The 15501-nt window shown below is 35.2% G+C and overlaps 1 protein-coding gene across 3 annotated transcripts in view; it reads left to right on the top strand.

Moving 5' to 3' along the window:
- Nucleotides 1-15501, top strand: part of RASAL2 (RAS protein activator like 2) — a gene marked incomplete at both ends in the record, with an annotated part of 312747 nt that overhangs the window by 222845 nt on the left and 74401 nt on the right. For all 3 annotated transcript variants that reach the window (XM_084249590.1, XM_084249589.1, XM_084249588.1), the window contains one exon: nucleotides 8859-8965. In XM_084249590.1, the coding sequence (XP_084105716.1) occupies nucleotides 8859-8965 (107 nt within the window). The remainder of the gene's footprint in view (nucleotides 1-8858; nucleotides 8966-15501) is intronic.

The raw sequence follows: 15501 nt of genomic DNA, 5'->3' as shown, positions 1-15501 counted from the left end.
TGATAGTATACCATGTTAACATACAAAATGGCAGTTCTGTGTCATCTTATGTGTTTATTCAAGGAGGAAAGATGTCTAGATTGCTTAACTATTTTTTAGTTGTTTAGTTAAAATTTATTTGCTACTAATTCTTTTATTCTCTTCTAGTACTCTGCAAGCAAGCAAGAATGGATGCAAATAGTTTATAGTAATATTGTGGGGAACACTTAAAATTGAGAGGATTCTATTTATTAAAATTTATTTGATCTGAAAATTAGACAAGATTAACAGTACTCAAATCTTCCACCACATGACCTCAGTTGGAGAACATTGTATTGGGCAGGAATATAGTTTAGTGCCCCAAATTAGAAAACATATAATTAATATGAGCTTATATAAACATATTAATTGGAAATCAAATAAGTATGGACAACTAGGCCTAATTTTATGGAAGTAGGTGTATTAAAATTGGTATTAAATGTACCCTAAGATTTGACAGAAAAGTGGAAACCATTGGCAAAGGCAGATAAAGAGGAATGAATATGGTCAGGTTTGAGATCAGAGATCATCTGACTAAGGCAATGTGTTGGAGACTATTGGCAGAAGAGAGATACCATATAAGGTGGGACCAGGTAATTTCTTTTCAATGCCTATCTTAAGATTTCTTGAAAGGTAATTACATCAAGAGAGTAAAGTTTGGAGGAGATTAATCTGGTAATGGTGAGCAGGATAGCTTTAAGCAGAGAGAGACAAGAGTCAGTGAGATCAGTTAGGAAGCTCCTGCCAAAATCTGCTTGAGAAGACAAAAAGTCCTGGACTAGCGTGATAGATGGCAGTGGAAATAAAGAGGACAAAATGAAGCCAACAGACATTTTGAAGAGAGACTTGGCAATGTTTGGTGGCTGAGGGGCTACAAATCAACATCATAGGCTCCTTCCTTTTCTACTACCTTTAGTAATAAGTGATGGCCAATATAAACAATTTTTTTAAGATTTATTTATTTATGCATATAAGAACTGGGGTATAGACCAGAGGTGCAGGGAGAGGGGTGTGAAAGGATTCACTAAAGAGAGTGATGAGCACAACAGACAGATCTACTGAAATACACTGCTGAGGGTAACTGTGGGTGAGACAGGAGAGGTCTGCTGCACTGTGTGGGTTGCTCCCTGGCCAGCCAGGGATTGAACTCATGCTGAAGTGACTGGTGATAGCTTGATAGCACTGTGGCCTCCCTGTGCCACAAGGGAGGCCCTAAATCTTTTTTTAACAGCCCCATATACATATTTGATCTCAGTGAATGATTAAGTTCTCATCTTTATATTAGACATCCAAATATTTGTATGTTTTCTTTTTTAGAACCCAAACTTAAAAGGTGTAGTCAAGGACCAAATCTTTTTTCTTAAGAGTTTAAAGATGAATACTGAAATCGTGGTGTGTGAATAAATCAAAGATTATATCCACAATTATATATGAAACATATTGATAATGATAATATGTTAAGTTGATTGAAGAAAAAGTTTAAAAATCTTAGACTATTTCCATAAATTAGACATATTTCAGAGTTGAAGACAAAATATTCATCACAGTGAAGCTGTGAGATAACTAGATTGAAATGTTCAAAATAGTCATCTTATGTTGAATAATGTTTTCTTATTTAAGACTATTCTTTGCAAACCCTTAATACTTACTTTGTAAGTATTACTGTGTAACATCTTAATACTTTATATCTATGTCTCAAAAAATTGACCTATGTAACTATCTCTCCAAGAGAGTGTGGTAAAAATTACTTAGTTGTGTAGAATGTCAGCTTTTTTTTTTTTTTAAAGACTATTATTGTTTTACATTCACAGTAAAATCAAGAGGACGGTACCAGGATTTCTCACATATCCCTGCCTTCACACACCCATAGCCTCCTGTTATGATTGTCTCCTGTAGAGTAGTTCAGCTGCTGAACTACATTGAAACATCATAGTCACCCAGAGTCCATAGTTTATATAAGGATTCATTCTTGATGATGTACATTCTGTGGATTTGGACAAATGTACAATAACATATGTCCATTGTTACAGCATCATACAGAGTATTTTCTCTGTCCTAAAAATCCTCCATGCTCTATTTATCCCTCCACACACCCCCACATCCCCACCAAGGGCAAGTTATTTTTGGAGAACTTTTTGTCACTTTTTATTCAGAGAATCAGGATGGATATTCTTTATAGTTTCTTTCCTGTTTTGTTCAGATGTTTTCACCTTTAAGCAGGTAAATTTTCTCCTTCTTTATTCCATTGCCCCACTTCTCTCTGTCTTGATTAGACTGTTCTTATTATTAGTTTTAGCATTCTGGGATTGAGTTTTCTTTGATAGGCTCTGTCTGCAGTAAATTAGCCCTCAAAGAATATGATTTAATTCTCTTTAAAATATAAAGAAGCGTGTGTTTATTGTTAAAAGAATTTCAGTTCCCATAAGAATTTATCTTACTGTTTTCTCCAGTACAATTCACACAAAGCAGGATGAACAGGATAGCACTCGAGGTGGTTGAAAGTACAGGGCTACATCCAGACTTGTATGGGTTCCAATTCTAGTTCTGCCCTCTACCAGCTGTGCAAACATGGGCTGAGTAATGGAGCATCTCTCATTTTCTTATCTGTAAAATTGGGTGAAGGGTATGTGTGTGTGTGTGTGCTTGTGTGTGATAATTCCAATTCCAGAACATTATGTGCATTAACGTGTTAACACACATAAAATACTTAGCATGTAATAAGGAATAATCATGATAGTTTGGTGTTGTTACACTTGTTATGTTTTTGTCATTATTAGGATACCTGGTTGTTATCACTAAGAACCAGACACATAACTTTGTATTTGAAATTTAAGATACCATGTAAACATCCCTGAGCTGTTTTCTTACCTTTCTGGTTGGGAGAGTTATTCGCACTGTAACTATTTTCTACTATTTCATCCAATATCATCACCCTAACTTGAAATGGAATTCTTTTCTGTGTCCAGCTTCCTTGACTAGAGAGAAAGCTATTATATTTACAAGATTTTTTTTAATAATAATAATGCGGAATAAGTATATTAATGTAAAGAAAAGGTGGGGAGACTAGATGGCTTTGTTGTCTGAGAATTCACATTTCTGTACTTAACACCAACTCATAAGTATTGAAGTAAGTGTCTAGGGCATGCAAACTTCAAAGGACTGCTTGTCTGAGTGAAGTACAGCAGTCTAAGTGATACAAATTGGATGAATTAAAGTAGCTCTGGGGATTTATATTTTAGAGCAGCTGAGAATGGTAGTGACTGTCAGTGCATAGGTGTTAAAGCAGTAAATGTGAGAATATAGCAGAAAATATCCCACTGACACTGGGTGGATGAAGTCTATAAAATACCCAGACTCTGTGGTGTTAGCAACTATATAAATGTAGTATGTAATTTTTTTCTTTTTTCTCTTGCCACTTTGTAATATTGTTCCCTAATTGCTCACAATTACCTTTAGGAGTCTTCCAACAAAAAGTATGAAACAACAAACTTCTGTCATTTGTCAAAAGTCCCTCATTAGTAAAGAGGGCAAACCCATCTTAAAATGATTTGTTCCTTATTGTATTCTTAAACATCTTCTGTGCCTCCTATGGGAAAATTCACCTAATTCAGAATTCACAGCATGGAGAGCTATATTATTAGCTTATCTTATTCATTAATAACTTGAGTCACAGCCTATCATCATCATTTACACAAGATAAGGGAAAGTTGATGATAGTGAAGTGGACTCATTTACAGGGACACCGTAAATACTGAAATTTCAGTGACTTACATGAGTGAAGTTTTGTGTGTATTTAATTTTCTATTATGCTTTGCTGAAATGTTACTGATTTTTAAAAAGTTTTTGAAGTAAACTGAGTATTCTCCTTTTGACAATAGTATTAGAACACTTGTTTCCTAATATAATATCAAAAATATTAATGCAGTTTGTAAATAATTGTAATTGACAGAGTATTCACATTCATTCATGTCTTATAATTCTATACACAAAATTATCAGGAATTGACCTGGGTTACTGTTAGTGTAAAGTATATATATAAAAATACTGTACCCAAACTGACTGCATCTATGGACATGTAATATTTTCTGATCTGACATAACTAGAGGATTTTGCTGTGAGAAGGATATTTTAATTCCTTACATCATTGCCAACCAAATTAAAACTTTATAAATATCTTTCCACATTTTGTTCAGCTCTCTTGTTGAATTTTCTGAAATTGCTTTCACATTGGTAATGTTTTTCTCTTCTTTTAAATTTTTCTTCCCTCTCAACTGAGAGACTAATTATTGTTACTACCTCCAGGGCTGCCCCAAAGTTTAAGTAAAGATAGATACTTGACACAATGCTTATATTAGCACATTATTAACTAAAATGTTCATAAAAATATTTCTGTCCCAGACAAATTATTCATGAAGGAGGTGCTTAAGAAACTTTTATAGTATATATTTTTCTCTTAAGAAAGAAGTATTTTTGAATCATTTCTTCTGTCTTTCACTTTGGCAATTCCTTCTATAAGTGGAAAACATTATTAGAATTCATGACATTTTTAGATATGTTATTTAAGTGTATTCATATACTTAGTATATGAATGTAAATATGACTGAACAAAAAATAAATGTAGCTGATACAGCTATTTGGCAGCAATATTGTTATATAACACATGGCTTTCTCATTTAAGATATTTTCAGAGTCTTTTGGAACATAATCCTCAATTAATATGATAAGCATTTCCCTTTTCTACATAATAATATTTCAGAATTATTTCAATCACATTCATTATTCAAAATCCTGAATGTAAAATAATTAACAAAGTGCCAGTAAATGTATCTCCATGGGGTTTCTATGTAATTTGTCCATTTTTTATATATAATTTTTTTTCTTATATTGATGTTCATTTTTGTACAATATATGATTTCTAACCTCATGTGTAGTCCCCACAATTCTCCTACCTCTGCAGCACATAATTTGTACTTTTTGGTGAATGTATTTAACCAGGTGGTTTTTTATTTCTAAGTAAAAAGCTGACATCCTTATATGTAAGCCTCTGAAGAACTACATAATCTGGGCATGCCTACTCCAAATCCTCTCAAGCTTTCTGCCACTATTTGTCTTCACTCGCTGGCACCAGCCCATGGACCTCTTGGCTACACTTTACCCTAGAAGCTTTGTATTGTCTTCCCTCCGTCTGCAATGTTCTTCCCTAATTAATCTACAAGGGTGACTTCTTCACTTCCTTGAGTACTGGATCTCACATCACCTTCTAAGGTCAACTGCCTATTCACTGTAATTACTATAGTGACCTTACATATCTTCATCTCCCTTACATTGTCCTTTTATTCCACCTTGAAGCGCTTTTTACATTTGCTTCCTGATACATGATGAAAAGACCATGAACACACATATTAAGTTCTAAAGGCACAGGTTGACTTTGACTTGTGTTTATTGAACATGCATAACAGCAGAAGTCCATGTGCCCCTATAACTATTCAGTTGTCAATTGCTTTGCCACACTTTTGAAAGAAAGCACACTGACATATATTGTGAAGTGATGTTCTAATACACCGACACTTTGAATTTAGAAAACAAACTCCGAACAAAAAAAAAAGAGCCTATTTTGCCTCAAAGCATATAAGCTCACTCACTCATTTTTTCTTCATCTCTGGTTGATTTAAACAACCAAGTCCATTGACTGAGCCAGAGCAGGAAAGGTGGAATGGCTTACACAGAATTGTCTAGGTAGTTGGTAGAGCTGCTAAGAAAAACTCCCAAATGTTCTCTATGTTCAACATGTCATCTTATGTGGAGCTGTGTTGTATGCGCTCATTATTATGTTATCCCAATGGCAAAAGAAATGAAAAGGTAAATTTAAAACTTAACCAGACTTTTCATAACTTTCTTGGCCTTTCAATTTGAAGCTGAAAAATATTATTTTTAGAGAATGAGAAAGTGAACAAAACAGATTCAGACCTTTATCTACTGAAACATATTATATGTCTCTGGCCCCAGTCTTAGTGAGCATATTTGAAAATGGCTGTAACTAAATATTGTCGGTATGAAAGGAACAAGTTACAGCAGGTGAAAATAACAGGATAGTATGTAGCAAGAATGGGGGTAGGGGAGAAAGCTGTCTAATTTTGGCCTACTGGAAAGACTATAGATTTTCCTTCCAACTCAGCAGAAATGTAGCTTAAAGAGCATAGTAGCAGCTCTCTTTTCTGCTTGGAGATTTAAAGGTAGCTGGACCAGTTTAATATTATATGTAGGTCCAACTATGACTAATCCAGCAAGTTGTTAATTTTGCTCTTGCCGATGGTGCTACCTTGTTTCTAAGTGGACATTGGTTCTTGGGATATGTATTCTCTCAACTGTGAAAAGCTATTAATCTTCTGAGACCTAAAGAATCTGGATATTTAAAGGCCTTTTGCATTGTTATGAAGCTATGAAAGTCAAAAAGTGTATTTTTTTGCTCTCTTATTAGTTGATCAAACCTATTCTTTTATTTTCCCTCTTTAGTGGAAATTGTTCAAACTTCAAGAATAATTTAATTTCTCTTTGAACCCAGTAACACTCTTTAAGCTACATCCAAGTTATGATTTTTTTCTTCATATACAGGAGAATCTAAAGAAAAAAAATAAGGCAACAAATACCATATTTATTAGAGTAGTTGCACATTTTATCCAATATACTTTCAAATAGATAAGAGCATTGAAATATATTTATTTAGTGAGATCTTTAACCCTTGAAACCTGAAATTAGATATTTGAAAGAAAGTTTCAGGGTTTTTCCCTTAACCAACATATTGCAAATTTAGGGAAACTACTTACTAAATCATTTTATCCTTGCTAATGGAACTTTTTTTCTCTCTCTCTCAGTTTGGTCTCTCTGGCAATTAGTCACAGATTAAAATATATTGTAATGTTAAGTTTTATATATCTTCTAATGATAGGTAATTATCAGAGGAAAGATGAAGTTTTCTTCTGCCTTCACCATCCTCTCTCCCAACCATCTGCCTCCTGCCCCATATGGAAATGCCTAATAACTTTGATAATCACTCTGTAAAGTCTGAGGGTCTTCTTGTTCATTTGCTTTGGCAAAACTGATTTGTTTAAACTCAGTGCTTGGTGCTATTCCCATGAATTTTAACTAATTATATTGCCATTTTTTAGAAATGTGCCTGAGAAGTCATGTGTGCCTAATTCTGAAAATGGCTTTTTGTACATTAAGGCTCATTTAATCACTGATGGTTAGAGGGAGATTGAGAGACTTTCAATTATTGGTCATAATTTTAAGGTATAGGAATAGCATGGAACTTTCTTTTACTGCAGGCATATAAGATGCTGTGGTGTCAACCTCTCTTGGACATTAGCAGTGCTGCAATTTGACTTATGTCTTTATTAGTTAAGATGCACAGAGAAGATGTGTTTAGTCATGAAAAGAAAATCAGTTTCAAGTGTACAGAGATAGTAATAAGGCAAGGACTTCCAATTGGATTTTCATAGGAGGGATTGATTTGTGTGCATTACTGGGTCTGTGTAAAATGGTGTCCTTTTGGCATAAACTGAATATAAATTTCAGTAAATGTTTTTCTTGCTGCAGGTTAGTGTAATACAGTGAAATTTTCTGTAACTGAGGGGAGGCAGTGGTTGGGCGTCTGCTAATAGCCTGAAAGTAACTAATGAGGATGTGCAGTCGGAACGATTGATTGAATAGCTGCAGTCCTGTGTGTTTCTCGCTTGCTCTCTCTGCAAGCTGTAGAGAGGGAGGGGGAAGAGCAAGACACAGGGAGGGAGAGAGCGAGAGAAAAAACGCTTTCTCTTAAGTGGAAGTAGCACGGATCCCAGGGGCCAGGAGGCCAGAAATGGAAGTTTAAACTGCATCTATCTTTCAAAGGGAGAACAGCAGGAATCAAAATGTCAGTCTCCGGAGTCTTGGTTTACTCCTTGCTTTTTAAGATCTGGAAGATAACACAGAATACTTTTTTTAGGATGTGTTTTTTTTTTCCTTGTCCATGTTGAGATTATCTAATGATATCTGAGAAGCTGGATTCCTATATGTCTATCAATTGCAGTGGAGATGGGAAGCAGTTGTGATAAAGGTATAATATGTATATACTATCATCTGTGTGTGTCTTTATGTGCATATATATGCATATATATATAACTGAAAAAAATTCTAATGTAAGCTTAATATAGTGTGTAGTGATTAAATTGGAGAATATCACATCATTTGTAAAATCTAAAGCTTGTTAGGTCAATTTGAACAGATTTAGAATTCCAGAGTAAGATCTTAGTAAGGTCATATTGCCAGAACAAGAACAAGGAGAAGCTGATCTATTTTTATTTCTGCATAGGCATATATGTTATTTTATCCTGGCAGCAGCTCTTAGTCTTTCTTATGGCCCTTTAGTTGCAGTTTGGTAAATCATCTTATCTGCACAGAACTGAACTTTGACCTTTGTGCAAACACCATCAAATTCTGTGCAACTCTAGACTCTATTTTGTACACAGAGCATAAAAAATTTCATTGGATTCTATTAGCGCCTATATTGCTGAGAAGTAGATTCATACCCTGTGAGATGCAAATATTAAGTGAACTTTTGATATTAAACATAACTCAGAAGAAATTACTCTTTATATGTGACCAGATACAGAAGTTATCACACTAAGGTAAAGTCTTTATCTTAAGAGTCCAAACCCCATAACAAGACAAGTTATATAGAAATAGAATCTAATGTACCTTTAAAGCAGACTGATTTTTTTGTGAGAGGAAAAAAATGTAATTTCACAATTTAGTGGAACAGCCTAAATGTGGAGTTCTTAATGATGTTTCTTCTTTTCCAGAGGTGCCGGCAGAAAGGTCCCCCCGTAGACGGAGTATCTCAGGGACCAGTACATCAGAGAAACCCAGCTCCATGGACACTGCAAATACCTCACCCTTCAAAGTACCAGTAAGTGTTTGTTCTCTCTTAAGAATATTTTACTTTGCTCCTTTCTTCTTAGAGTTAAAAACAGTAACTAAGGAATCAAAATGTTTTGCGCCTCAAAAATTTCTTTGCTGAGTTTGAAGGACAGAGTTAACAACTTTATACACATTCACTGTGGTTAATGTCCACTATTTTAAATATAAGGTGTATTAGGGAATATTACTTTTACTTGTGGGATATTTCCAAAATATATACATTATACAAATATATACTGTATATTAAATTCAAATTCCTCTGAAGTATTTAGTACAAATCTTTGCAGGATGCCCTTTTATTAAGTTACTAGCTAAAACTATCATAATTCTTTTAAAATGTTGGTGGATTTACTTTTATTCTTAGGAATGGGAGTTTAATTGTTTTTTTCCCAGAGCTGGAGCTTAAACGGAGAATGATGAAACTCATAAAGTTGCAGAGCACATTATCAGTTAGACAATTTTGATTTCTAATCCAGAAATTTGGCCTGTGCTTGCTTAAACAATCTTTTAAATGGTCATCTAAGTGCTTAAAAAATATGCTGGAAGAAATACACCAGTTGAAAATTTTCCTTAAACCCATGAGGCTATACTGAGAGTCAGTATTAAGTACAAAGAATGCTGAGAGGGAGAGCTGTAAGTGATCAGCTGACCACCAGTTGCAGGTCTGGTTTGGACCTTTTTGATATAATTCTGAGTAACCTGATTTTAATTCATCTGTTTTCTTTGTTTGTTGAAGAAGAAATATACTTAGTACATAATTATATAAGTTCATTAAAACTCATTATTTTTCCACTTGAAAAAAATTTCTTCTATAAAGTTCATCATTATGATACATCAGTAAAAAGTAGAAATAGACTCTACCACTAGGGAAAAAAAGATTTTCTCTTTTAATTCTGTCAAGTCAATATATTGTATTTTTTCTTTGCTTACCTACCTATTCCAGTGCTATAATATTTAAGTGGGAATTATATTTTAAGAAAAACTGATATTCTGAAGTATATATAACTTTATATTCACTTGCAAGTTAACAAAAATGAGTGTTTTATTTTGGCTTAATCTTAGAGGACAAGATTTCCCCTTATTATATTCCAGACTTTATAGAGTTTGTGGATATCTGTTACAGTGAATCCTTTGAAATTTTTACAGAGTTTCTAATTTTTAAAGATCATAATCAAATCATGGCAGAGAAAATGAAAAGAAAGGAGTCATAAAAGCAATCTGTATCCACTTAGGATAAAGGCAAACAGCCTTCTATTTATTGTTAACTCTTAAGGGTACCATATAATATAGGATAGATGGATAATTGGCATTGGTAGTAGTGATCCTGAATCAAGGAGAAAAAGTGAAATTTTATTTGTTATACTCAGCTTTTCAAAAAGTGGAACTGTGTGATATATACCCATTGAGAATATTTAAAGCCTTTAAGATATGTGATACTAATAAAACTTATCCAGAAAAATCTGGTTTGTAGAGCAGTTCATACCTTAATAATGTTGGATAAATAATTTATATTCTTTTAAGAAAAACCAAAATATGCTGACTATATGAGGCACTACAGTACTTGGATATCTGTGAAACCATGTTGTATTTCTTAAATGTCCATATACCAACAACTAATGGAACTTAAATGTATTATTGCAAATAAGAAGGATGTGTAGTATTCAGATCAACACAAAATATTTTTGTAATTAATATCACAGTAGACTCTGAATCCATGGTAAGGCAGTCTAAAGAGAAACCAAACTTGGAGATATTTAAGTTATTCATATAGCATTTCAAAGAATACAATTTCTGTGTTAACTTTACAAATTCCCATGTTAACTTTCAGAGTGCAAGTTCTTGTGGTTCTAGGATTCAGGTGTCTTTACTATGGGGAACAGAAAGTTCACTAATCAGGTAGACCCAAAAAGGAGTTAATAGTGGACTCTCCAAAGAGGCTTTTTCTTCCCATTTTCTGGCTGATTGAGAGCAGATAAAATAGATTCTGGCAAGCATTAACTGAGTTATTAACAATAACATACTTATTGAATGTTTACTTTGGGCAAAGCACTGGTGATTACCAAATGTTATTGACACCTTCTACTATTGCCATTAGAACTACCATTAGTACTGAAGAAACACAAATGAATATACCAGAATATTCCACTCCCAGAGGACTTAAGATCTACTTGCAAGAGACAGAAAAATGACTAAATTCATAAGGAGGTAGATTAGTGTGGTAACACAGATTTTTAACAATGAGGAGCCAGTGCTTTGAGTTTCAAAGACTGACTAAAAATAATTGACAGAGAAAGAAGAGTATTCCAGGCTGAAGGAATAGCATGTTGGAAAGGCATACTTCATAAGGTGATAGATGGAATGTCGAAACAGGTTCAGTGAGGCACAATCAAAAATCATGTAGGCAAAAATGGCAAGAGCAGGCTGGAAAGGAAGGTTGGGGGCAAGATCAAGCTGAACTAAATTTTGCTGGCTACAAAAGCATGAGAAATTTGTTCATTGAAATATTTGTCTTGGCTCAAAAGTAAAGTCTAGTTGTACAAATACTGTGAAATATTGGTAAATTACATGACCATTCCCCAGGAGATTTTTTTTGGTTGTTTTGTTTTGTTTTGTTTTTTTCCATTTCAACTCAGGTTGAGAGGCTAAGTGCTGTCATTCATCAGAGGCCCATTCTAGCACCCACCCCTGGTTTTCAACTGACATTGCTTGTAGGTGTAGAGGGTGGTTAGCTTTACAGAGAAGGAGAAGCCATTGGAGAAGAAGTATTCTTACCCTGCTGCAGTGATGGATAAGGCATAAAGGGGCCAGAAAATAACTGGCAGTGAGCCCAAATCAGGGAAGCCCAAAACCTTTGTATGTCTTCCCTCGCTCGCAAAAGTTTACACTTTTAAAGACGTAAAATGGATAACTAGTACAGCAGTGTATTCATGTATATATTTCTTAATCTAAACTTTCTTTATGTATGTGATAGGCAACAGGGTTTAAGATTAAGGGCATAAGAAATGAAGGAAAAAGAGCAAACTTATGGACACTGAGCCGGTAAGTTAAGGCAAGGTTTTGGATTTTAAAAAATTTATGAATGTATTTGTACTTTATCTAATCATAGCCATTAGAAGAAGCAGAGATCTGAAGATAGATTTTCTGTTCTTCCTCCACTCTCACTCCTTATTTCGTCACCTTAATTCCAGTTGCAATTATTTATAGTCTGTCACCCACATTAGTCACTAAATATCTCTTCTAGTCATCTTTGTAGCTACCCCAATTCCAAACGCAGTTCCTAGTACATAGTAAACACTCAACAGTTAATAATTGAATAAATAAAGTATGTGTGAATTATCAGAAGACCAGGATCCAGCGAATATTTCTCACACTTATTCTCTTGGTGTTAGTGATGATATAGCTAATCAAATGGATTACTTTACCATTTAATAACCTCAAGAGATCATTTGCAGTGAATGAGTATACCTGTACAGAATAGTTATATTTTTTCCACAATAGAGATATTTTTTAAAATATTTATTTATTTATTTATACAAGCACTGGGTTCAGTCAGAAGTGCGGGAGAGTGAGAGAATTCACCAGAGCCAGAGCAGGGAACAGAACAGGCAGACCAAGGAAATACACTGCTGAGGGGAGCTGCGGGCGCACGGCAGGAGAGGTCTGTCGGACCACGTGGGACCCTCCCCAGCTGCACTGCAGAGGCTGCTGGCAGCTTCGCAGCCCAGCAGCCCAGCGCTCAACCGCTACACAATAGAGATTTTAAGTTACATTTGGAATTGAGGGCTATGGTAATTTACATATATAGAGTATACTGTATCTATTGAGAAGTGAAACTAGATAGAATTCTTTATTTAATGATTTGTCTCCATGGATGTTTCTTTGAGTATTTTAGGTATTGTATATATGTATAAGCTCACAATATTTTTATATATCAGAGTGTTGACTTCGATTCTTCAGCATCAATTTTAATGATTTGAATAGTTTTTGAGTAACTCTTTTCCAAGATCCTATTTTTATTTTTCTCTTTCACATCCTGCTAGAATTTTTGCCTTTGTGATATTTGGTTTTTCCTTTAAATAAAACAGCCATTGTTTGTTTTATACATTGTTAAGATGACTTTTAAATATTATAGAGGTAATTAGGAAGTAATGAGTAAACTAATGAAAAGTTATCCAAGTACTTAAATTCAGTTCAAAAAGGGAAAATGATCACATCTTGCAATTGTATATATTTATTGCACATTGCCTAAGTTTTTGGAACAGGCCGCTTTCTTTAATATTCTATTTATAAAGTGACTATTGATATTTATGGTTTTGTATCATTTCTCCTTAGACGATGCCATCAATTTAGCTTTAGTAAAAAAGAAAGCAGCTTGTGTTCTGGGCCAGGTGCTCTCGGCTTAGTGTTCTCATTTCCATAACACAATGGTCTGAGTTGGCCTTCCATGTGAATATAACACAATGCAGTTGCAGCTGCTTCATTTGTATTAGCTTTGAGCTTGGCTTCGAAAGAATTCAGGCACTGAAATATATGCCAAGACAACCAGAATGCATAGTTGAACTAAGGCTCACTGTTCCTGTGTAACCCTCCTTGTCTCTTGTCACAGTGACACCTGAGCATTCCCAGTCAGATACCAGACAAAGGATACTATCAAAAGACAGAATCTCTGTATACTTTGTAGAACAAAGTAAAGCTATGGAAGAATAAATGTTAAACTATATTAAATTCCTATGTGAAAAGAAATATTATGGCCTTTCTTAAGTATAGTGATAGCTGACTCCATATTTGGTTGATATTATTAGTCTCCATTTTGAGTAGAACCCTCAATAAGATCCACAATATGATTTTTTTCCCCATTTTTCCAAGTTAAAACAGAGACAGAAAGCTTCATGACCACTTAATAAAAACCAGAAAGCCTTCAAGGTCTAAACCAGTGGCTGTACTGTTAGGGGGAAAAGGATGTCCCAAAGCAAATTCCATATAGGCTTTGTGGACTCCACCCCCACCCGAGGTCAAAGCCAAATTGTTAGGGGGAAAAGGATGTCCCAAAGCAAATTCCATATAGGCTTTGTGGACTCCACCCCCACCCCAGGTCAAAGCCAAAGACACTGGGAACTCCAAATCCCATCACCACCAAAGGGAAGGTGGCTGGGACCTGAGGGTGGGGTTAAGCAGCCAGGTGGATACAAAAGGCAGACAAGTGGGCTTTGGGGATCCCCCATTTTGGCTCTCCACCAGTTCGCAGCGTCCGGCCAGTTCTGAGAGTGACTTTGGGTTTCCAGGTCGTCGGATCGGGTAGGACGCATTAAAGACTTTATTTCCCTATTTTCTCCCTGAGTTGTACATTTTCCTTATTTTTTTTCTCTTGTAAATAAACCTTTTATTAACCCTTTTGTGTGTGTCTGTAGTAGAGTATTCATAAGTCCCTTTAAAGCGGGTGAGGACCCACAGCCAGGAACCCGTTTAATATCGGGGTTGCTCTATAACAGTACCACTCTGGCTACACATAAAAATCACCTATGGAACTTTAAAAATAAATGCTAATGCATGGGCTCCTCAAACCGGTTAAATCTGAATCTCTGAACTTGACCCCAGTCTTATTTTTCCTTTTCAGGATTTTCAGTTGACTCTCTTTATTCTTTAAAATCTGGTTCATTCATATATTTTAGTTTTCAAAGTTTTTGTTGTTGTTCTCTTACTTCCAAGGCTCTTATAGTCCACTTTGCAGCTTCTTGTCAGCAGTTTTAGGTTTTCCTGAAGATGAACAATTTTGACCAGAATATACATTTCTGAAATGCTTTCACTATGTTTTTGGTCTAAACAATTTAGAATTGGAGGGATACTGATATTCTTCTAGTAACCATGTCTGTACTTGATGGTAAATCATCATCCTTTCCAGCATACCTAAACATAGGACTTGGAGTTTTATCTGCTACTCAAGCTCCATTGCAAAACAGACTAATTTTGTACAGGCAAGCAAATCAGCATTTATCACACTGGCTAGACCTCAGGAAAAGCCAGATGAAAGAGAGGGATAGGGCAAAGCGTGGGGAAAAGGCACAGAGCGCCACACCTTCTCCACGCACCACATCCCCTAATCTCTATGTGTTTATCAACTCAGATACTTCACTCTTCTTTATTTTTTGAAAGCTTTCTAGATGGTTCTAAACTGCAACTTGGGCTGAAAATTGTCTATTTAATGATTGGTAAATTAGGGCCTCCTTGGTGGTGCAGGAGTTAAAAGTCTCAGCACTATCAAGCTATCACCAGCCACTGCAGCATGAGTTCGATCCCTGGCCAGGGAGTTAACCCGCATGGTGAGGCAGACCTCTCCTGTCTCGCCTACTGCTCCCTTCAGCTGTGTATTTCAGTAGATTCCCCTTTTCTGCTCCCCACTCTGTGTCTGGTGAATCTTCTCATCCCCGCCTACACCTCCGGCCTACACCCCAGTTCTTGTATGCATAAATAAATAAAAAACAAATCTTTAATGCTTGATAAAATATTAGGAATACACTTTAGTCAGTG

The sequence above is a fragment of the Talpa europaea genome (assembly GCF_964194135.1).
Source record: "Talpa europaea genome assembly, chromosome: 12".
NCBI lineage: Eukaryota > Metazoa > Chordata > Mammalia > Eulipotyphla > Talpidae > Talpa > Talpa europaea.
The sequence above is the reverse complement of the archived record's forward strand: the minus strand, read 5'-3'. Positions and strand labels throughout refer to the sequence as shown.